This window comes from Oryx dammah, unplaced genomic scaffold (assembly GCF_014754425.2).
Source record: "Oryx dammah isolate SB20612 unplaced genomic scaffold, SCBI_Odam_1.1 HiC_scaffold_2, whole genome shotgun sequence".
NCBI lineage: Eukaryota > Metazoa > Chordata > Mammalia > Artiodactyla > Bovidae > Oryx > Oryx dammah.
In genome coordinates, this window is record NW_024070186.1 from 174,266,182 (window position 1) to 174,290,591 (window position 24,410).

A 24,410-nucleotide genomic window follows, 5' to 3' on the forward strand; every position below is an offset into this window, starting at 1 on the left:
AAATGTGGTGATTAACAAGGGTTTATTTTAAAATTTATTTATTTGACCAGGTCTTAGTTGCAGCATGTGGACCTTTTAATTGCACAATGTGGGATTTAGTTCCCTGACCAAGGATCAAACCCCGGGCCCCCCACATTGGGAGCACATAGTCTTAGCCACTGGACCACCAGGGAAATACCCAGTAAGGGGTCTATAATTGGGTTCATTTTAACACTTCCTTCTCAATTAAATGATCCAATCAAATGCTACCTCCAATATTCACTTACTTGTTGTGTTATGGTCTGAATGTTTGTATCCCCCTTGAACACATATGTTGAAATCTTAGCCCCTGATGTGATGATGTTAGGATGTAGGGTTTTGGGCAGTGGTTAGGTCATGAGGGTGAATACTCTGTAAATGGAATTAGTGCCCTTGTAAAAGGGACCTCAGAGGTCTTCCTCCCTCTTTCTGCCATGTGACGAGGAGAAGCTGACAGTATGCAACCGGGAAGAGGGTCCTCATCAGAACCCAACCATGCTATGTTGCTGCTGTTGAGTTGCTACGTCATGTCTGACTCTTTACAACCCCACGGACTGTAGCCCACCAGGCTGCTGTGTCCACAGAATTTTTCAGGCAAGAATCTTAGAGTGGGCTTCCATTTCCTTCTCCAACCAACCATGCTGGCCCCCTGAATCTGTACTTCTAGCCTTCAGAACTGTGAGAAATAAATTTCTATTGTATAGAAGCCACATGGTCTATTATATGCTGTTACAATGAACTAAATGAATAAGTACATAGGACAGAAGTACAGAGTGTGGTGAAGCTTGCCCACAAAGACAGCCAATACCATTCCCCAGTGGCACCCACATAAATCACTGACATGTTCCCTAAAAGGAAGTGAGGCATAAAACCCAAACCTACAGAATGATGACCAGCACTATACGCATTGCTGCTGCTGCTGCTAAGTCGCTTCAGTCGTGTCCGACTCTTAGCGACCCCATGGACTGCAGCCTACCAGGCTCCTCCATCCATGGGATTTTCCAGGCAAGAGTACTGGAGTGGGGTGCCATTGCCTTCTCTGATTAAGGACAGTGGTATAATTTAGAAAAATTAGAAGCTTGTTTACACAATTGTGTACCTATGTTGTGCTCAGCCATGTCTGACTGTTTGCTCCATGGAGTATAGCCTGCCAGACTCCTCTGTCCATGGAATTTTCCAGGCAAGAATACTGGAGTGGATTGCCATTTCCTATACCTATGTTCAGCAAAATCCTTGCTAAACTCCAGCTATTGAAATTCCCTGTTTAACTTAAATTGATTGGTAATGAAAACAGCTTATTTAGGATATTTATGTCAAAAGCCTCTGGGCCTCTGGTGCCTGTACTGCAGGACTTAAAAGCAACCTTGCATCAAAAGCTCATAATAACAATTTTCTTCAGACTTTTAACTTCATACTGTCCTCATTAAGTCCTTCTTAGCATTTCTGTTAGACTTTAGAGTGTTCCTGTCTTTTCTTGTGTGAATGAGATAACTGTTTTCTCCCCTCCACTTTCTTCTTTCTTTTCCGTGGGGTGTCAGAACAGAAGAGGCAACCTTGCAGACTCTATTTTTCCTTTCTTTTTTGTTGGCTGCACCTTGTGGCATGTGGGATCTTAGTTCCCTGACCAGGGTTCGAACACATGGCTCCTGCATTGGGAGCATGGAGTCTTAACCACTGGACTGCCAGGGAAGTCCCAGATTCTATTTTTCCTTGGCCATTTTTTCCCATTTGCCTGTTTTCTGGAGCAGACAGTCTTACTAAGTTGGTCATCACCGTTTCCATGGCCATCTCATTATCTTTCCTACTTGAATCTAACACATCCTTTCTTACCTAAAACCTTTGTGCTTTCTTAACCCTTTTACAACATATATACATCTCCCCTCTCTAGGACAAATGGTTTGTAAAAAGGCAGGAGACCTGTTTTTTTCTCAGGACATTCAAATGTCACATCTTAAACAGTGCTTGAATTTTCTGTGGTCCTTGAGACGTGATGAGGACTCCCCAGTGTTATCTCTGCTGCCCTGCGGTTCTTCCCGTTCTCCAGGTGGGGCAGAGCTTCCCAGATTTCTGTTTTGGTCCAAGTAGTGATTCTGGAATGAAAGTCTAATTAGTTTTGGGCAACTTATATTTTCTCATCTCACCTCTCAGGGGTAGAATCTATCAATGGGCCAGAGTTTTCTGTACATGACTCTTGAAATCCCTATCAATAGTTTCAGAGCCCTTGAAGGAATTGGTACATTATGAGTTTTTGCCATATGGTCAATTGTAAAGCCGTCTTTGCTTTTTCTTTGTAGGACTACATTAATTGTGCTGAAGTGTGGGTGGAGTATACCTGCAAGCATTTCACGGTATGTGTACTGTGGTGTTGTTTTTGTGGTATTGTGTGTTGTATATTTTTTTCATGTTCATAATTGTGAATAAGTCTAGCATAGACCTTTATGCATTTTGTGATGCTAATTATCCTTAATTTATGAAAATTGCATCTTTTTCAGTATAATGTAATGAAGCATTAACATGTGAGCTGTAACAAAAGGGTTCACACTTACATGTAAGTTTGGGAAATACTGCATTTTACAAAGTTAAGCAGATTTTTTTTTTTTTCCACCACAATACACCTTAGATGCTTATTGTTAAAGTTCATGGTGACTTTCCGTGGAAGTCTAGTCAGCAGTGTTTCCCAAACATATTTGATTTGCTTGTAATGTAATTTTTTTCTAAGCAAGCAAAGATGCTTCATTCCCTAGGCCCAGACCAGAAGCTCAGCTTGGGAAATACTGGTCTTGTCAATGAGCAGAGACTTCAGAAGCAGGTAGAAGTGGTTTCAGATCCTGTTGCCAGGTGTTTATTTTAATCAGCTTTGAAAAATATTAAAGTTTAACCTATATGAAGAAAGCTTACAGAAACAGCAAGTTTGCTGTTCAGTGAATCTTTACTGATACACCCATGGAATCATGGTCTAGATAAAGAAATAACTCCCCATCCCCACCCCAACCTGAAGCCCCCCATACTTCCCTCTCAGTCGTGGTCTTGGAAGTTGAACATAAACACCATCTGGCTTCTTAATTCCAGAGATGGGTTTTGCCTCATTTTGAGCATTATTGTACGTGTTAGTCTGTTAATTTTCTTTCTTTCATCCAGTTTTTGTTTTATGGAAACTTCTAGCACATGTTCTCCCTTGTACTCATTACCCAGAAGTGACCAATTTATGACAAATGTTGTTTCATTTGCGCCTTGCCCCTTCTCCCCACCCCTGGATTATTTCAAAGCACAGCTTAATCATTGTGTTTCACCAGTCAGTATCTTGGTGTATAGCTCTGATATAGAATTTCCTTTTCTGAAACAAGGTCTCAATATATTATCCTAACCGAGAAAATTAATAATCTTTTAATACCATTGAAACTTGATAAACATTCAGACTTCCCCTAGTTGTCTCAAAAGTTTTTCATACTTTGTTCAGTCAGGATTAAAGTGGGCTAAGCGCATATGTTGTAAAACACTTTAATTCGAGTCCTTTTAACCTTTAAGTTCCCCTCTCTTCCCCTCTTTCTTTCCTTCCCTCCCTGTTCCCCTCCTTTTTTACTCTGTTATTCATTTATTGAAGAAATCAGGTCGCTTGTCCTGGCCAGAGGCATCCCTGGTGGTGTTAGCATGTTCTTCTGCCTCCAGCGTTTCCTGTAAATCGGCTGTTAGTTCTGGAGACAGGCTCTTCATCAGCCTTGTATTTGACTTTCTGACACCATGGCTGCTGGTGTGGTACTTCTCCTGGAAGGCTCATGGTATCTGGTTGTCTCTCCATGATGCGAGCGGCCACCAAAGTGCATTCATCTCATGGTTTATCATGGGTTGCAAAATAGTGATTTTCAGAATTATTATCATTTCTCCTGTATTTGTTAGCTGGAATACTTGTATTGATATGAAGAGAAACTTTTCATGCCACATGGTTGGTTACCCTGAGGTTCAGTTTGTACAGAAAGGCAAGATGCTCATTTTTGTCCTTGTTAGTTACTAGGTTTTAGAATGAGTCAATCTCCTAGCATCCCCAACGGTGACCAGTGAGTAGCAGTTGCTCTTGGCATCTTCAGGGGTTCTTGGGTTGAAATATATTTGCTGTGTATCAGTCCTTGCAGTTACTTTATTCTTACTGATGCTCAGTGGTCCCATCTTCATCCAGTGAGTGCCTTATTAGGGTGGCTTCTGAGTCCTGACATACTCTCTGTAGTCCTTGATACCTTCTTTGCTTTCTATATAAGATGCTCCAGCCTCCCTTGTACTTTCCTATCCCACATTTGGAATCAGCCCTTTCTCTAAGAAGCTTTGGTTCCTTTCAGAGCCACTGTCAGATTTTTTTTTTTAGTGCTGTGACACTGGCTAAGCCATTTAACTTCTCTGAGCCTTAACTTCCTCATCTGTAAAATGGGGATAATGATGTCCATGCTGGGGAGTTCAGTGAGCATAAAACGAGTACATACTGGCAACTGTTCAGATGGTGTGCTATGTGCCAGGACGCTGCACTGCTTCGAATTGACCTTGTCAGTAAACTTCACTGTTCCGCTTATATAGACCAGACATCAGCTTGCTTTTTCTATAGAAGGCCACTATTCCTGTATGTGAGACTCTGTGGACCATGTGATCTGTTATGATACACGTGTCCGTCATTGCCACCGCACATAAAGCAACCATAGACCGTACATGAGTGAGCGTGACTCTGTTCTAGTAAGTCTTATTTATGCACACTGAAATTGGAAGCTCATACAATTTTCCTTGTCACCAAATATTATTCTTTTAGTGTGTATGTAAAAATCATTCTTTGCTCCTGGGTTGTATGAAAACAGGCACCAAGGTGGATTTAGGCTGTAGTTGGCTGGCCCTTAACACAGCTGAGAAAAGTGCGGTGCAGTGGGCATTGGGTCACCCAGCCTCTGCTCTTCTCACAGAGCCTCGCTGCTCTTTGCAGCACCGGGGAGGGGCCCAGGGTGGGTGAGCAGAAAGGGGCACGTTGGATTTCACCAGCACTCAGGGAAAGCTGGGACAGTAATACTCCAGAACCTTGAGATCAGTGTTTCTGCCCTGACTTGGTGCAGACATAGCTGTCTTTAGGGCTGTGATATGGGTGGAATTTTCCCTCTAACATTACTTGTAGCAGAGTAGTTGAAACTGTTCCCTGGAAGGTGTGTGCTATACTCTGAAAATGTTAGTTCTTTCTACCAGAAAAATGGTCAACAACTGCCATTCAGTGTCTAATACAGGTCTAATTTTTTCCCCTCTTAGAAACGAGAGGTGAACACCGTTTTGGCCGATGTCATCAAGCACATGACTCCAGATCGTGCCTTTGAAGACTCCTATCCTCAGGTGACAGCTTTATATTTCGCATTTCCACATTGTCAGGAATTTTGTTCTATTGCATTAAATAAGTATTTTGGATGGGGGTCAGGCTGTCAAATCAGGTAATCCTGGGTTTGAGTTCTAACTTTCCCATGTCCCAGCCATGTGCCCTTTAATCAGTTACTTTGTCTTGCTGTGCCTGAGTTTTCTTACCTGTAAAATGGGAAAAATAATAGTCCTATCCGAGTGGTTGTGAGAATTGAGTGAGGTATGTTGTGGGATGTACAGTTGCTTGGCATGAGTAAGTAAGATGGTTATGTTCTTCAGTTAAGCTAACCTTTTATTTGGAAATAAATTCAAACTTTATTGGGAAGTTAAAAGAATAGCTCAGAAAGCTCCCATTATTTTTAACCCAGATTCACTAACTGTGAATATTTTCCATGTTTACTTTATCATTATCATTGTATGTACACATATGCACACATATTCCTACATGTGTATGTAAAATTTTTTAAAACCAGTTGAGGGTAAATTGCATTCATCATGTGCCATTTTTGCCTCTGAAGAGTTCAATGAGCATTTCCTAAGAACAAGGACATCCTCCTTTATAACCACAATTTAGTTTATCAACTTCAGGGAATTTAACATTAATATCTTACTTTTGCCTCTCCACAGTCCATATTCCAATTTTTTTCAGTGGGTTCAGTGTCCTTAATAGCAGATTTTTGTTTCCCCTTTAGTACAGAATCCAGCTCAGGATCACTTACTGTAAAGTAACTTCAAACCTAATTAAGATTTTATTTTATATTTGATAACATGATATTCTGGCACTTATCACCTATGGTTAGTGTCCTGACTCACTTAATATAAGAAAGTTAGTTCCATATTCTTGTACAAATTTTAGAATTCTTACATTTTACTCATTTAAGAATTGTTCACCACTTGCTAATTAAAATGGCTCACTATTATAATTTACTGAGCAGCCACTAGCTATTTGTTGATGGAATGAAAAACGACATAGTTGTGCACAGCAGGCTTTTGGTCAGTACAGCAGAGTAAATAAAATGTGTAGAAAAGATAGGTCATGCTTTTGTGGGTGGTCAGGGTCTCGGGGTCATATGAAGACTGATGTGTGTTAAAATTTTATTTTTTTTTTGAAACACTAGAAACCATTCACTTTTATTAATAACCATGTATTAATTTCACATAAGGTTGAAATCAAACATTTTACAATCCACAGTATGATCCATGATCAATAAGATTAAAAGTAGAGAAAGATACTCATTTTTCTGATAAAAGGATGTGAGGATCATTATTTTTATGACTTAGAAAACAAAGCCTAGGAAACACTTAGTAAACAAGAAATGCACTAATTACATGCCTTTTCTGGAAAGGGTTTCTAATACATTTCTAGGTTATTACAGAAGCTGTCTTTATTTCAACATTGTCAAGTAATATACTTCCCTTATGTTGATACTATAAAGATACATCAATACTGTGGTGAACTGTGATTGTGTTCTTACAATTCAAGTGATATAACTATTGAAAATTTAGAACCAACTTTTGGAGAAGTTCCCTGGCGGTCCAGTGGCTAAGACTCTGCATTCCCAATGCAGGGGGTCTGGGTTTAATCCCTGGTCAGGGAAATAGATCCCACATGCTGCAACTAAGATCTGATGCAGCCAAATAAATAAATATTAAAAAAAAAAATAGAACCAACTTCTGTCTTACACATCATGGCAACCTCCCAGGATATTTCATATCAAAGACAAACATCTCCGTTTAGATGTTCATTGTACATTTTACATTACAGTATTCTTCATCTTCTAATGGAGAATAAATAGAAGTGGTTGCAACACAACATAAAAAGGCTAATCTTTGAGGCATAAACTGTCAAAAATCTGTTTTCATTCACACTAGAAACAAAGCATAGTATGGATTATTTGAGCATTGAATTACATTCATTTTGCTTTTCAACTAATCTCAAATCAAGTCATTATAAACAAAGATACATTGCTAATAAGTGTAGCTTTCTAACCATTAACCTTCATCTCACGATCCTGGCTAATATATCCATTTTCTATGTTTTTTAACTATGGATTGCTCTCTACAGTAATTCTCCTTCAGAGAAAATTTAGAAAAGAGGATTGATGAAGTACTTTCTAGTATGCAGTCTCTGATATTTATTTCAATTTGATTTTTGATTACTTTTCTACATATTTGTTACAATATTTCCATAGGTTTCTTGTATAAACTCTTGTTTTCTGATGTATGTTTAGGGCAAACGTCTTCCATCACTTGTTCCATCACTCTTCAGTGTGTGTTCTGAGATTTTTAGTGAGATGACCACTATGACTAAAGGCTTTGCCACATTCTGTACATTTATAAGGTTTCTCTCCAGTATAAACTTGCAAATGTGTAGTAAGGCTTGAGTTCCGATTAAAGGCTTTGCCACATTCAATGCATTTATACGGTCTCTCCCCATTACGGATTCGCTGATGTTTAGTAAGACAAGAACTGTTGATAAAGGCCTTGCCACATTCCATACATTTAAAACATCTCTCCCCCATATGAATTCGGTGATGTTGAGTAAGATTTGAACTTGTAATAAAGGTTTTGCCACGTTCTAAACATTTGTATGTTTCTCCCCAGTATGGATTCGAATATGTGCAGTTAATGTTGAACTTCGAATAAAGGTTTGACCACATTCTGTACAATGATAAGGTCTCTCACCAGTGTGAATTTGCTGATATTGAGTAAGACGTGAGCAACGGATAAAGGCTTTGTCACATTCTTTCCATTTATAAGGTTTCTCTCCAGTATGCGTTCGCTGACGTTGAGTAAGAGTTGAGTTCTGATTGAAGGCTTTGCAGTATGAATTCGCTGATGTTGAGAAAGATGTGAGCAGTGGATAAATGCTTTGCTATGTTCTGTACACTTGAAAGGTTTCCTTCCTGTATGAATTTTCCTATGTCTACTTAGATTGAATGAGTTATTAAAGACTTTCCCACATATCTTACACTTGTTTTCTTTCTGTGACTTCTGAATAGTCTGCTGTTGAACCAGTTCTGAAGACTGATTAGAAATGTTATCATATTCACTACAATTATAAGTCTTCTCTCCAGTATGAGTACTCTTTATAGAGAAAGACCTGACATCTGATAAAAGATATTTGTACATTTATTACTTTTTGAATCCCTCTGTGAAGATTCAAGTCCCTGATGTTTCATAAGGTTTGAGTCTCTTTCAACCTTATACCCAGTTTCATTGCCTGAATCTCACTCCATCATAAATACTCTTGTAATTATTGGGGCTGGAGCTCTTAAGGGTTGACTCATTTCATTTTATTATATATCAAAAGATCTTCCATATTAACCATACCATGGGATGTATTGAACAATGATGGTTGGGTTATATCTCTTCCATTATTATCAACATTACACATTTTGGCATGGGGAGAAAATATCTGTTGGTGGAAGACCAATGACCCACTGCTCACAAATCCCTCAAATTGATTGCATTGTGAGATTTCCCCCTCATTTTTAAATTTCTGGTGTTCAGACATGCTTGAATATTTGCTTAATCTAAGGCTATATTGAATATTCTTTGAATGAGTATTTGTAGTAGACACTAGATTACCTTCCGGGCTTTCTACGTTTCCTTTCAGAGAACAGGTATGTTTCAAAAAGATGGAAATCTTTTCTTAAAAACTTATAGTTCTCATCAGATGTTGAAGACTGAAGTTGGTGTTCTTCCCAATTTGACTTGACTTTTTGCAGTAATGTTTGCCTTATGTGTAACTATCTCAGTTTCTTTATGTCCATATAAATGTCCTCTCTGTCTTTCATATGCCCTCGTATGTTCCCAGTCATTCATAAATGTAAATTTCTGTGGTGAAATACTTTATATTTTCCTAGGTTTGCTTTTGGGAATACATCTTCTAACCCTGGATTCTTGGCATCAAATCCTGGGTGTCATGAGGAGACAAAGCTGGGTATATGGCCACTGTCTTCATTCTCCTTATATTTCTGGGCTCCTTCGTTTGCTCCAGAAAAGTGACAAGGTCTGGCTTAGAAACCACAAGGCCCAAAGCGGCCAAGTTCCTGTAGTTCTCTAACATCACGTCCCTGTATAATTCCTGTTGACCAAGATCCAGGCATTCCCCCTCCTCTGTGGTCATATCCTGGAACATCAGCTGTCTCTTTTTCCATTTCATCAAGAGGCTCTTTAGCTCTTCTTCACTTTCTGCCCTAAGGGTCATGTCATCTGCATATCTGAGATTACTGGTATTTCTCCCAGCAATCTTGATTCCAGCTTGTGCTTCATCCAGTCCAGCATTTCTCATGATGTACTCTGGGAATATGGCTGTTGTCTCCATTCTCCTTATACTGCTGGGATCATTCAACTGCTCCAGAAAGGTGATCAGGTCCAGCTTAGAGACCATAAGATCTGAGAAGCTGCCATTTCCTCCTTTTCTTCCTGCTGCTCTGAGTCTTCTCTGATGTGCATTAAAATTTTAGTTGGGGAATTCTGATAAGACCTTGACTGCCAGTGACCCAATTTACCAAAAACTTGAACATAATAATTTTAATGCCGTTCATTCCTAAGAGACAAGGGAATTATACTATACTGTCATTCTGTTATATGCAAAAGCAACTTTAAAAGATGCCCAGGGGTCAGCCTATGTTCCAGACAGCTGCCCATATTGGTTGTGAGCCCTTTGTCTTCAGCGGGGGCCACATCAGGAGAATAAAACTGCAAGAGTCTGTGAAGAATTAGCTTACTCCAGGTCTAGGATAGGGAAGGTGCAAGGTGAGCCTGAAACATTTTCTTGTGCCAGGAAGTAAGGAAGAACTGCTGTGGGCAGGTGAAATGAGCATGGGAGTAGCGTTAAAGGGGCTGTCATGGGCCCCAATTTGAACATCAAAATAAATAAATACAATAACGAATTATAATCCATTGAGTAAAATAAGAACGCAGGAGTTGGCCTTTATGATGAATAGGTAAATAAATAGATATAGATGAGGGGTCAGGCGGATAGGGGTGCCATCAGCGAAATGTGAAAGAAATGGTAGTTGAAAAATCACTGTTTGCAGCCATCTCAGTAAAGACAAGAATCATTCTTCATCCTCAGCAAGAATCATCAATGAATGCTAAGTCTGGAGGGGATGTTCGATGAGGAGCAGGATATTTTCATATCTCTTCCTGTAGAATGAGTGTTAGTTGTAAGGGTAAAATAGTGACTCTATGGTGGAGAATTTGGACAGCCATTGACAGTCAAAATCCATATCAGCAAGTGGGATATCGCGTGCCTGCAGATACAGTACCCTGAGAAAGACACAGCATCATCCATGTAGCATTCCAGTTGAGAATGCATGGCTGACTCTAATCGGGAGGTAACAGTGCTGCTGCTGCTGCTGCTAAGTCGATTCGGTCATGTCCGACTCTGTGCGACCCCATAGACGGCAGCCCACCAGGCTTCCCCATCCCTGGGATTCTCCAGGCAGGAACACTGGAGTGGGTTGCCATTGCCTTCTCCAATGCATGAAAGTGAAAAGTGAAAGTGAAGTCGCTCAGTCGTGTCCGACTCCTAGTGACCCCATGGACTGCAGCCCACCAGGCTCCTCCACCACGTCCAAATGGAGGTGCATGCTAAAAAGTAATAGCCAAAGCATTGCCAAAGCATTGCCATCAGTGTTACAAAGGTTAAGGAACTGTTTCAAATCAACACAGACTATAGAGACGTGAAAACAGAATCCATTCAATGATCCTGAACGGAATCCTGTACTGCAGAGTGGAAGAAATAAGGCTGTTAAGAACTTACTGACACAACTGACAAGACTGGGATACAAATGACAGATTAAAGTGTTAAAGTTATATCAGTATTAACTTTTCTGAATTTGATAATGACAAAATGGAAATATCAGAGAATATGTTTGTTCTTGGGAAATACAAATGAAGTATTCAAGGGTGAGGGACATGATACATGCAAGCTACTTTAACATGGTTCAGGAAAAATGTAATATGTCTTACCTCATAGACAGAATAATAAAACAAAGTTAGCAAAATACCAAAGATCGATGACTTTGGATAAAGAGAGCATGGGAGTTTTTTTTAAGCATTTTAAAAAATTATACAAGTATAAAAACACATTTACAGGAAACTTGGAAAATGCAGAACAAAGTTACATATAGTTCCACTATATATTACAGTTGTTTTTTTAAGTAGATAAATTAAGATTTTTAGTTGGAGTTTTAATATCAAAGTCTCAAAAATTAGTAGAATGAATACACAGAAAAATAGAAAGATATAATAGACCTGAAAAACACTATGAACCAATTCAACATAATTAAGATGTGTACAATTTTCACACAACAGCAGGATACAAATTCAAGTTCCCATAGACTGTAAATCAGGAGACACTGGAACATATCCAGGAATGTAAAACAAGGTGCAAAAATTTCATAGTCTAAACGTATTGAAATCATACAGAGTCTGTTCTCTTATCACTATGGAATTATGTTAGAAATCAGTATCAAAAAAGATTTGAAAATAACCCACATATTTTCAAGTATAATGTAACATTTACCAGGAGAGATCTTTGGCTTAGCCACTGAAAGCCTAAAAAAAAAAAGAAAAACTGAAAAAATGCAGAAGGTAATTGCAGAGAGGAAAGCACTTAAATGAGAAATAAACATCAAAATGAGAAATTACTATCAAAGGATACTTTAAAAAACCCCACGAATTTGGAAATTAAATGTCCACTTTCAAATAGTAGATGTATCTAAGAAGCTATAACAAGGAAAATTAGAAAATATTTGTAACAGAATAAAAGTGAAAAGAATTTGTTGCATGTAGCTGAAGTTGCTCAATGCAGCTAAACACAATGTGGAATCATGAATAAGGTATCATGAAAACAAATAATGGACACTAGCATAAAATTTTGTAAAATTTGAACAAAATCTGTACTTTAGTTAATAATACTATATTACATGTTAGTTTCTTGTTTGGAGTTTTTTTTTTATGACGTAGTATTTCTTTAGAGAATTTGCAAGTTTTTTTATACTGTTCTTTCAACATTTCTGTAAGTTTGAAATGATTTCATGGTAAATAGTTAAAAATACACAATCTACACATATTTTAAAAATTCTTCCATTGGATCAATAGGTAGATGAGGAGATAGATGAGGAGATAAAGCAAATAGAGCAAAATATTAGCCCTTGTAGAATCTCAGTGGTACGTGAGTGTTTTCTATATTTCCATTGAATTTTCTTTGTGTTTCAGCATTTCATAATGATATATTGAAGGGAAAAAAAAATCTTTTTAAACATTACTTGTAAGTGTGTTAGTGTTAGTCACTTGGTTGTGTCTGACTCTGTGACCCCCCCCAAGGGCTATAGCCTGCCAGGCTTCTCTGTCCATGTAACCCTGCAGGCAAGAATACTGAAGTGGGTAGCCATTCCCTTCTCCAGGGGATCTTCCAGACCCAGGAATTGAACCCAGTTTTCCTGCATTGCAGGCAAGCACTTTACCATCTGAGCCACTAGGGAAGCTCATTTGTAAGTGTACTTAAGTAGTAAAAAAAAAGATTTCTTGTTCTAAAGGGTTAGTTGCTGTGGAGAACGTTTCAGGAGCTATTTCAACCAGACCATATTGCACTATCTTTGAATGCTCTGTGTCAGAACTTTGTTTGTCACGACGTTTTGAAGTCCTTTTGCTTGATGACCTCGTCAAGTGCTTAATTATGAAACAGGCTGTGTACTATTAGTATTCTGTATTTTTGACTATGAGCCGTTTACTTTGCAGATGATTTAAACACCAGTGTTTTTACTATAAGCAGAGTAGCTGTCAGTAAATTTTCCCTTCTTGACAGCAACCAAGGATCGGGGTTTATATTTCATTTAGAAAAAGGGCCTCCTTGGTTCTCCCATGCCACGCCTGTGTCAGTAGACTCTGCATGTGTCAGGGTGAGGGTGGTGGACATCAGTATCTGGGTATCCAGGACAGGCCTCACAGCCTGTGCCATCATCCAGGGTTAGTGCCGTGGCCTTTGACCTCACTGTCAGACTCAGACCAGTGTCTCTCCACTGAAATAGTCAAAAAACCCAGGTCTACCATGGGCTAAAATTGTTGTTGTTCAGTTGCTAAGTTGTATCCAACTTTCTGCGACCCTATAAATTGCAACAGCCCAGGCTTCTCTGACCTTTACTATCTCCCCGAGTTTGCTCAAACTCATGTCCATTGCATCCGTGATGCCATTCAACCAACTCATCCCCTGCCGTTCCCTTCTCCTCCTGCCTTCAGTCTTTCCTAGCATCAGGGTCTTTTCTAAGGAGTCAGTTCTTCGCATCAGGTGGCCAGAGTGTTGGAGCTTCAGCTTTAGCACTAGCCCTTCCAATGAATATTCAGGGTTGATTTCCTTTAGGATTGACTGGTTTGATCTCCTTGTATCCAAGGGGCTCTCAAGAGTCTTCTCTAACAGTTCAAAAGCATCAGTTCTTTGGCATTCAGCCTTCTTTATTGGCTAGAATAGGGATCTATAAATCACGGCCCATGTAGCCCAAATAGTTTTATCGGAACTCACACCCAGCCATCTGTTTACATATTGTCAGTGGCTGCTTTCCAGCTATAGTAGCAGAATTGAGTAGTTGTGATGACTTGTATGGCCCTTTATAGAAAAAGTTTGCCCACCTCTTGAATATTCATAGCTGACTTGATCAGAGAACTTGGAAGGGCAGGCACTGCTCTAAGCACTGTAGCCGAGCCATCCCATTTAATCCTCCCAGTGAGCAAGATACTGCTTTGGAGAAAAGGAGGTTGAGACTGAGAAGTTCTTCTTCTAAGTCTAGAATAAAATGGGTAAACTCAGACTGAGACAAGACTTAACCTAACCGAGTAATTCCCTGTTCTTGTGCACTCCAGATTTCCCTAATTGTAATTGTGATTGCATGTTGTGAGACAGGGTTGCCTTTTAAAAAATATCTAAGTTTTATTAAAGATGTGTTTTTCATTTTGTTTTGCAGCTTCAGTCAATAATTAAGAAAGTAATTGCATACTTTCACGATTTCTCAGTTCTTTTCTCAGTGGTAAGTAACTATCTTGAACTATTTTTGAAAATTTATATCTGAGTCAGAGGTTCCTTTAATGCCTCAGTAAATTTTTCATGGTGTCCTCGACCAAAAAAAAACTTAACAGTTCCTTTTTTTATTTTTTTAAAAAAGTAGGTCTAAACAATTTAAATATTTATATCATAATGACTTAAGCAGCTTAAGCAATAATATTTCTATTATTGTGAAAATAATAGGCATAGACTGATAGAAAAATATTGTTTTTATTTCATTCTTGACTTTCTATGGGATGTGTGTGCCTACTGGGTATGATACAACTTCTGAAACCGTGGAACTAAACTGAACATTGATTTTTTTTTTTTTTGGCATCGTGTCTGCTTTTTATCACACAATTCAATGTTGAAACTCAGAAATATATCAAGCTTATAGTTGTCTCAATGTCTTGACGGAGTTAAGATTTATTATATTTCCTTAGAAATTTAAAATATCGTATGACACCCTTCTCATTTGCTGCAATGTGGGTATGTACCAGTCTAGTTACATACCAATCTAGGTACATACTTCTCTGCAGTAGCACTCTCTGCCCCTTCCCTTAGCTTCCCTCTTCCTTCTTCCTGTTTCCGCCTCTGTTCTCTCACAGGGCTGTAAGCTTTTGTTTATTTAATAATAGAAATTGTTATTTATTGGATTTTTGCCACACTCCAAGCCCTATGCTAGAGCTTTTATAAATTGTTTTTTTTTTTTTTTAATTTATTTATTTATTTTTAATTTTTACTTTACAATTCTGTATTGGTTTTGGCATAGATTGTTTGAAATATAGTTGGTTTACAATGTTGTGTTAGTTTCAGGTGGATGGTAAGGTGATTCAGTTATACATAAACACATATTCATTCTTTTTCAGATTTCTTTTCCCATGTAGTTTATTATAGAATATTGAGCAGGGTTCCATGTACTATACAGTAGATCCTTGTTGGTTATCTATTTTATATATAGTAATGTGCATGTTTTAATCCCAAACTCCTAATTTATCCCTCTCACCTCCTCCCTTTTGGTAGCTATAGTTTGTTTTCTCTGTGAGTCTATTTCTGTTTGTAAATAAGTTTATTTTTATCTTTTTTTAGATTCCAGATATAAGTGATATCAAGTGATAGTGATATCATTTGTCTTTCTCTTCCTGGCTCACTTCACTCACTATGGTAATCTCTAGGTCCATGCATGTTGCTGCAAATGGCATTATTGCATTCCTTTTTATGGCTGAGCAATATTCCATTGTATATATGTTCCACCTCTTCTTTATCCATTTATCTGTTGATGGGCATTTAGGTTGCCCCCATTTCTTGGGTATTGTAAATAGTGCTGCAATGAACATATTGGGGTACATGTGTTTTCTGAATTACAGTTTTCTCAGGTTATATGCCCAGCAGTGGGATTGCTAGGTCATATGGTAGTTTTATTTTTAGTTTTTTAAGGAACCTCCATACTGTTCTCTATAGTGGCTGATTATTTACATTCCCAACAGTTTAGGAGGGTTCCTTTTTCTCCACACTCTCTCCAGCATTTATTACTTGTAGGCTTTTTGATGATGGCCATTCTGACCAGTGTGAGGTGATGGCTGACTGTAGTTCTGATTAGCATTTCTCTAAGAATTAGCAGTGGTGAACATCTTTTCATGTGCTTTTTGGCCATCTGTATGTCTTTAGAGAAATATCTTTTTAGATTTTCTGCCCATTTTTAAATTAGATTGTTTGTTTTTTGATGCTGAGCTGTATGAACTGTTTTGTAGGAGATTAATCCCTTATCAGTTGCATTGTTTGCAAATATTTCCTCCCATTCTGTAGGTTGTCTTTTCATTTTGTCTATGGTTTTCTTTGCTCTGCAAAAACTTTTACATTTAGTTAGGTCTCATTTGTTTATTTTTACTTTTATTTCCATTACTCTGGAAACAGATCCAAAAAGATATTGCTGCAATTTATGTCAGTGTTCTGCCTGTATTCTCCTCTAGGAATTTTAGGTGTTTAATCGATTTGGAGTTTTTTTGTGTGTATAGTGTTTTCCATTTCAGTTCAGTTGCTCAGTGTCCGACTCTTTGTGACCCCATGGACTGCAGCTCGCCAGGCTTCCCTGTCCATCACCAACTCTCAGAGCTTGCTCAAACTCATGTCCATTGCATCCGTGATGCCATCCAACCATCTCATCCTCTGTCGTCCCCTTCTCCTCCTGCCTTTCCCAGCATCAGGGTCTTTTCTAATGAGTCAGCTCTTCATATCAGGTGACCAAAGTATTGGAGCTTCAGCTTCAGCATCAGTCCTTCCAGTGGATATTCAGGATTGATTTCCTTTGGGATTGACTGGTTTAATCTCTGCAGCACAAGGGACTCTCAAAAGTCTTCTCCAGCACCACAGTTCAAAAGCATCAATAGAGTGTTCTAATTTCATTCTTCAACATGTAGCTGTCCAATTTTCCCAGCACTGCTTATTGAAGAGACTGTCTTTTCTCCATTGTATATTGCCTTCTCTGTTGTAGATTAATTGACCATATGTGCTTGGGTTTATTTCTGTGCTTTCTATACTGTTCCATTGATCTGTATTTCTGTCTCTCTGCCAGAACCATACTTCTTTGATGAGTGTAGCTTTGTGCATAGTCTGAAGTCAGGGAGCCTGTTTCCTCCAGCTCTGTTTTTCTTTCTCAAGATTACTTTGGCTATTTGGAGTCCTTTTGTGTTTCCATACAAATTAAAAAATTTTTTGGTTCTAGTTCTGTGAAAAATGCAATTGGTAATTTGATAGAAATTGCGTTGAATCTGTAGGTTGCCTTGGGTAGTATAGTCATTCTGATAATAATGATTCTTCCAGTCCAAGAACATGGCCTATCTTTCCTTTTCTTTTGTGTCATTTTTAATATCTTTCATTAGCATCTTACAGTTTTTGGAGTACTAGTCTTTTGCCTTCTTAAGTAGGTTTCTTCCTAGGTATTTTATTCTTTTTGATGCAGTGGTAAATGAGATTGTTTCCTTAATTTCTCTTTCTGACCTTTCGTTGTGTATAGAAATAAAACAGATTTCTGTGTATAATTTTTTATCCTGTGACTTTACCAAATTCGTCAATGAGCTCGAATAGTTTTCTGCAGTGTCTTTAGGATTTTCTCTCTGTAGAACTGTGTCATCTACAAACAGTGACAGTTTTACTTCTTTTCCAGTTTGGATTCCTTTTTTTTTTTTTCTTTTTCCTTTTCTGATTGCTATGTTAGGACTTCCAAAACTATGTTGAATAGAATTGACAAGAATGGACATCCTTGTTTTGTTCCTGAACTTAGAGGAAATACTTTCAGCTTTTCCCTGTTGAGTATGATGTTAGCCGTGTGTTTGTCACGCATGGCCTTTATTAGGTTAGGTAGCTTCCCTCTGCCCACTTTCTGGAGAGTTTTTTTTAATCATAAATGGATGGTGAATCTTATCAAAAGCTTTTTCTTCATCTGTTGAAATGATCATATGGTTTTATTTTTCCATTTGTTAATGTGGTATATCACACTGATTGATTTGCGGATATTGAAAAATCCTGGCATCCTTGAAATAAATCTTACTTGATCATGGTGTATGATCCCTTTAATGTATTACTGGATTCGGTGTACTAGTATTTTGTTAAGGATTTTTGCATCTATGTTATTGGCCTATAATTTTTTGTGTGTGTGTTGTTTCTTTGTCTGGTTTTGGTATCAGGGTGATGGTGACTTCACAGAATGAGTTTGGAAGTGTTCCTTCCTTTGCAATTTTTTGGAATAGCTTCAGAAGAATAGGTGTTTACTTTTCTCTAAACATTGGATAGAATTCACCTGTGAAGAGATCTGGTCCAGGACTTTTGTTTCTTGGGAGTTTCTTAATCACAGATTCAGTTTCAGTGCTTGTGATTGGTCTGTTCATATTTCTATTTCTTCCTGGTTCGGTCTTGGGAGATTGCACCTTTCTAAGAATTTCTCCATTTCTTCTAGGCTGTCCATTATGTTGGCATATAATTGCTTATAGTAGTCTCTTACAGCCCTCTGTATTTCTGTTGGTTGTAGCCTCACTTTTTCATTCCTAATTTTATTGATTTAGACCCTCCCCCACTTTTTTTTTTGATGAGTCTGACTAAATGTTTATCAGTTTTGTTTATCTTTTTCAGAGAACCAGCTTTTGGTTTTATTGATCTTTTCTATTTACTTTTATGCATTGCCTCAGGTCATTTTTAGAACAGTACTGGGAAGCAAGAGTAGTAATGAGTCCCATTTTGCAAATGAGGAAGCCAATGCAAGAAGGGGTGGAGAACCTTGCTTAAGGTCACACAGGCACTGAATGTGGAGTAAGGATGCAGAAGCCACTGAACAACTCTGACTTTGCTTTCTCTGTTCCTCTATACAATCGAAAAAAGACTGAAGCCTGCCTTGCCTTTGGGTACCAAGAAGAGCTTTGTTGCTGTTCAGTCACTAAGCTGTGTCCAACTTTCTGCGACCCCAAGGACTGCAGCATGCCAGGCTCCTCTGTCCTTCACTGTCTCTTGGAATTTGCTCAAATTCATGTCCATTGAGTCGGTGATGCCATCCAACCATCTCATCCTCTGTCCCCCCCTTCTTCTCCTGCCCTGAATCTTTCCCAGCATCAGGGTCTTTTCCAGTGAGTCGGCTCTTCACATCAGGTGACCAAAATATTGGAGCTTCAGCATCAATCCTTCCAGTGAATATTCAGGGCTGATTTCCTTTAGTATTGATTGACTGATTTAATCTCTTTGTTGTTCAGGGATCTCAAGAGTCTTCTCCAGCACCACAGTTGAAAGCATCAATTCTTCAGCAGTCAGCATTCTTTATAATCCAACTCTTACATCCATACATGACTACTGGAAAAACCATAGCTTTGACTAGGCAGACCTTTGTCAAAAAAGTGATGTCTCTGCTTTTCATACACTGTCTAGGTTTTATAGCTTTCCTTCCAAGGAGCAAGTGTCTTTTAATTTCATGGCTATAGTCACCATCTGCAGTGATTTTGGAGCCCAAGGAAAATAAAATCTGTCACTGCCTCCACTTTTTGTCCTTCTGTTTGTCATGAAGTGATGGGACTGGATGCCATGATCTTAGTTTTATGAATGTTGAGTTTTCAGTCAGTTTTTACCCTCTTTCACCCTCATCAAGAGGCTCTTTAGTTCTCTTTCATGGATCACAGCCTTGTCATGGTGAAGGGGCTTGCATAACTCAATGAAGCTAAGAGCCATGCTGTGCAGGGTCACCCAAGATGGACAGGTCATAGTGAAGAGTTCTGACAAAATGTGGTTCACTGGAGGAGGAAATGGCAAACCCACTGCACGTATTCTTGCTGTGAGAACCCCGTGAACAGTATGAGCTTATACTTACCTAAAGGTTTTCCAGGACTTCCCTGGTGGTACAGTGGATAAAAATCTGCCTACCAGTGCAGGGGAGACAAGTTCGATCCCCAGACCACAGCACATGCCACGAAGCAACTGAAGCCTGAGTTGTGTGCCACAGCTGCTGAGCCCTGGTGCTGTAACTCCTGAAGCCTGCACACCTAGAGCCTGTTCTCCGCATTAAGAGATGCCACCTTAATGAGAAGTCTGTACACTGCAACGAACAGTAGCTCCTGCTCTCTGCAACTAGAGAAAGCCCATGGCAGCAATGAAAATGCAGCATAACCAAAAATGAATAAATAAATAATTTTTTTAAAGGGTTGCCCAGCTGATTCACTGAAATAGTAACTGGTTCCAGCCCGGATCCCTGGGCACATGTAATTTATTTTAATCGTAATAGTTTTAAAAAACCTCAGAGTCTGGGACTTCCCTGGTGGTACAGTGGTTAAGAATCCACCTGCCAGTGCAGGGAACACAGGTTCAAGCCCTGGTCCGGGAAGATCCCATGTGCCACAGAGCAGCTAAGCCTGTGTACCACAATTACTGACTCAAGCCCTCTGTCTTCAACTACTGAGCCTGTGTGCCACAAGTACTGAAGCCTGCATTCTCTAGGGCCCGCGAGCCGCAACTAAGGAGCTCCTGTGCTGCAACTGCTGAACTCCCAAGCCCTGGAGCCAGCAAGTTGCAGCCACTGAGCCTGAGTGCTGCAACTACGGAAGGCTGTGCTCCACAGCAAGAGAAGCCACCACAATGAGAAGCCTGCACACCACAGCTCGATAGTAGCTCCTCACTCTCCGCAACTAGAGAAAGCCCGTGTGCAGCAACGAAGACCCAATGTAGCCCAAAATAAATAAATAAATAGAGCAGTGTGTGCGTGTAAAAACTAAGAAATGGTTAAAATGGCCAGTGCTCTGTGACAGCCTGGAAGGGTGGGATGGCTGGGAGCTGAGAGAGAGGTCTAAGAGGCAGGGGACACAGGTGCCCTGTGCCTGACTCATGCTGATGTTTGGCAGAAACCAGCACTGTTGTTGTAAAGCGATTATCCTTCACTTACAAATAAATAAAATTTCTTTTTAAGAAGGCCCATGCTATGTTAGGAAAAAAAAAAACAACAAGCACTTCAGAGTCTTCTCCTTGCTTTCACATGAGTCCTGATTAGACCTGCCTCAGAAAGACAAAAAATTCTTCTTCTGTTTTGACCTTCAAAGAAAAAGTAACCCATAAATCTCTTCTAGTAACTTGTGTAAATTGCAGGTAGAGTGTCTTTTTTTTTTTTAGGAAAAATTTCTGCCATTTCTGGACATGTTCCAAAAAGAGAGTGTCCGGGTGGAGGTTTGCAAATGCATCATGGAAGTTTTTATCAAGTAAGTATAACACAAAGTAATCAGAAGCTTCGATTCCTACCGCCCTTGTGAAACCTGTTGATAAGAATTCAATTTATACACTTTGAGGCCCTATGATGTAATGATGTATTTATACCTAAAATAACATTGAGAGGAGAACCACATTAAAAGGAGCAGTCATGATAAAAGTTTATAATTAGCTCTTAAGAAGACAAAGCAATAAATATAAATATTAGATGGGCTGACCATCACCCACATCTCATTCCTGTGAGTTTTGGGAAGGAGCAATCTATTGATGTACTATTTATTTAGAGAGTTTTAAGATTTTAAGATAGTCATCTTTTCTCATACCAGAGCTTGAAAGATTTCTATCTTCAATATGTAGATTTATGATAGGTTTTCAATTTAATTCCTTTCCTTTTATTGATTAAATCTCTTTCCCAAAACTATTGCTGGTGGTACGTGAAATACTTTGATAGTACATGGAAGAGAAATTTTTATTTTTAAAATGTATATTTATTTTAAAGTATATTAGATAATATATAACTAGTTTAATCAGTGACTTCTAATGTATTTTTCTTTAGAACAGGGTTAAGTTAAAAGTTAGACTGACTTTAAACATTAAGTATGTAGATATGATTAAAAAAAATATGTGTGTAAAAATAAAGCTCAAATAGCAGAGTTTGGAAAATTGAGTTAGAAGTTAGTTGAGTATATGTTTTAAGCTTTCCTTGTATTTTCTTTCTAAAAGATTAATTCCATATGCTTGAAATGAGTATATCTACTTTACTTTCATAAAAATTTGCTGTAAGAGCTTGTCTTTTGAGAAACTAAGTTAATAATTTTGTCTGCACTTAACACAGTTGTAGACAGCTTCAGGGGTTCAAGGAACATGGTAAGAAAACAGATTTGCCCTTTGCCTGGCTTAGGAAATGTGGCAGTTTTACCATGATTTTGCAGTTGGGAGACGTTATGTTAGAAGAGCAAACTTGTTAGTTAAAGCAAAATTCAGAGAACACTAGAACATTGTCCATTGCTGGTGAGCCGAGCTATGTTAGATGCCCACCAGATAATTTACTGCTTCTCACATACGTCCCATAGATGAGAACTAAACCCATGCTTTTAGTGCTTGGTGTAGATGGCTTTCACTCTTATCCCCAAATGTCTCCTAGGCATCAGCAGGAGCCCACCAAGGACCCCGTGATTCTGAACGCCCTTTTGCACGTTTGCAAGACCATGCACGACTCTGTGAAGTAAGCCATGCTTAAGGCTGAAACGAGCCTGGATTGAGTCTTAATGCCACATAATAGTGCATTAGGGAATTACTGCTTTAAGCGGCCACTGTGAATAATATTATTTTATGGGGTCTATTAAGATTCTTGTTAACAAGGACATTCCAATCCAGGGGAGGAGGGAGGCTGAACTGAGGGTAATCTTCCTGAGAAAATGAGATGGCAGATGTTTTTACAAAGGGATTTCTGTTGGGAGGAAAAGGCTGGTTTCATCCAAATGAACTCATGCTACGTGTCTCCTGGAGATTTCTGAGAGCAGCAGATAGTAGAATAATGAGTTCACTCATCCAGTAACATAGCCTTTAAATTTTTTCTCATTATTAGCCAGTTATTTGAAATTCAAATGAAGTTGCATATATTCTTTACATGAAGGACCTTATTTGTTCAGTATACTTGAGGCTCAGACCTAGTCACCGGCCTTACCTTTGGGTCAAAAGCCAGATTATCTCCTTTGCTTTCTAGTTTGATGTATTTATCTTTTTTTTTTTCTTTTTCATTACATGTTTCCATTTGACTGTGCTTGAGGCAATTCCTCCTTCTCTGTGGCTGAAATTTTGATCCCTAAAGAATTTTTAAACACAGCAGCTTGATTCACTGGAAAATGTTACAAGAACTGAGAAAATTGTTTTGGAACTTAACCATCAACTAGATATATTGTGTTTCTTTTGTTTTATTTTTTTCCCCCTGAATTGTAGAATCTTTATTTTCATGACCCGTGCTTTCAACTTTCTTAGTTATCAAAATCAAAATATCAAGACTTTTCATAATAAATAGAACTGATAGACTTGCATTGCACAAAAATACATAAAGACCCAAAAGACATTTAGGAAAGTACTTGTATTAGTAGGACATTCGTTTTTGGCCTAAATAAAATAGCAGATGTATTTCTCTTGTGAGAAGTGGAGCCAGAAGGTCAGGGTAGGGTAGCTCTGCTCTGGAACATCATCCCAGGAGCCCAGGTTTCTTGTCCTCCAGCTCTCCTGTCCCTCTAGGGTGTTGTCCTTGTCTTCCTGGTATAGATGGCTTACCTCAACCATGTTCATGTTGCAGCCTGCAGGCATCAGAGGACAGCAGCTTCCTTTTAGGGACATGGTTTGGGAGACTTTGCACATCACTTGCATTCGCATCCCACTGGCTGGAAGTGTCATGTGGCTACTCGTAGCCTCAAAGGAGCTTTGGGAAATGTAGTCTCAAAGAATGAAGGGGACGCTGCATATTGGAGGATAGAATGCTGATTTTGCCAATACAGACTTGTTTTCCCTTAGAACAAGAACCTTGGTCTTTGACTCTTAAATTAAAAAAAAATAAATTTGGGAAACCATTTATAAACCTTCACATGTATTATCAAAACTATAAGGACTTGACATTTTCTCATTTATATTAACTTTGCTATTAAACCGAAGCAGCTGAGATCTGTGGTTTACTTTAAGCTATATTTCCAGAATAAGGTAGATTGATGAGTGGAGGGTGGAATGGAGAGTTAAGTGATAAAGCAAATATTATAAAATGATAATAGTGGGGTATATTGGTGTTGACTATATAATTTTCAACTTTGCTACATTTAAACCTTTTTATAGTAAAATGTTGAATGAAAGTTCTCTGGAATACAAAATTTGAAGTTGAACTTTGCTATCCAAATTCCAAAGAAACCTTCTCTTTTGCTGTTAATGAATATATCTTGAGAACAGTGTCTCTAAGAGAGATGAGAAACCCAATTAAATTATGTTAATTTAGGTTACATATTTTCATCAAAAGAAACACAAATATGGGAGTTTTTCAAATCTAGAAAATGCAGAATGTTCTTAACTGTTAAATGACTTATTTCTCATTTATCTTTTTCCTTTGGAAACTTTCATTTATTGCCTCAGTGTCAATTATGTACAATTATTGATTTCAGTGCACTCACTCTTGAAGATGAGAAAAGAATGTTGGCATATTTGATTAATGGATTTATAAAAATGGTAAGTATTGGGGAAGAAG

The 24,410-nt window shown here is 38.5% G+C and overlaps 1 protein-coding gene across 2 annotated transcripts in view; it reads left to right on the plus strand.

The window, feature by feature from the left end:
• The window catches only part of VPS35L (VPS35 endosomal protein sorting factor like), a 141,317-nt gene that overhangs the window by 71,860 nt on the left and 45,047 nt on the right, over positions 1-24,410 (plus strand). For both annotated transcript variants that reach the window (XM_040257169.1, XM_040257157.1), the window contains exons 18-23: positions 2,313-2,366; positions 5,287-5,367; positions 14,364-14,426; positions 21,074-21,159; positions 22,311-22,391; positions 24,328-24,391. In XM_040257169.1, coding sequence (XP_040113103.1) covers positions 2,313-2,366; positions 5,287-5,367; positions 14,364-14,426; positions 21,074-21,159; positions 22,311-22,391; positions 24,328-24,391 — 429 coding nt within the window. The remainder of the gene's footprint in view (positions 1-2,312; positions 2,367-5,286; positions 5,368-14,363; positions 14,427-21,073; positions 21,160-22,310; positions 22,392-24,327; positions 24,392-24,410) is intronic.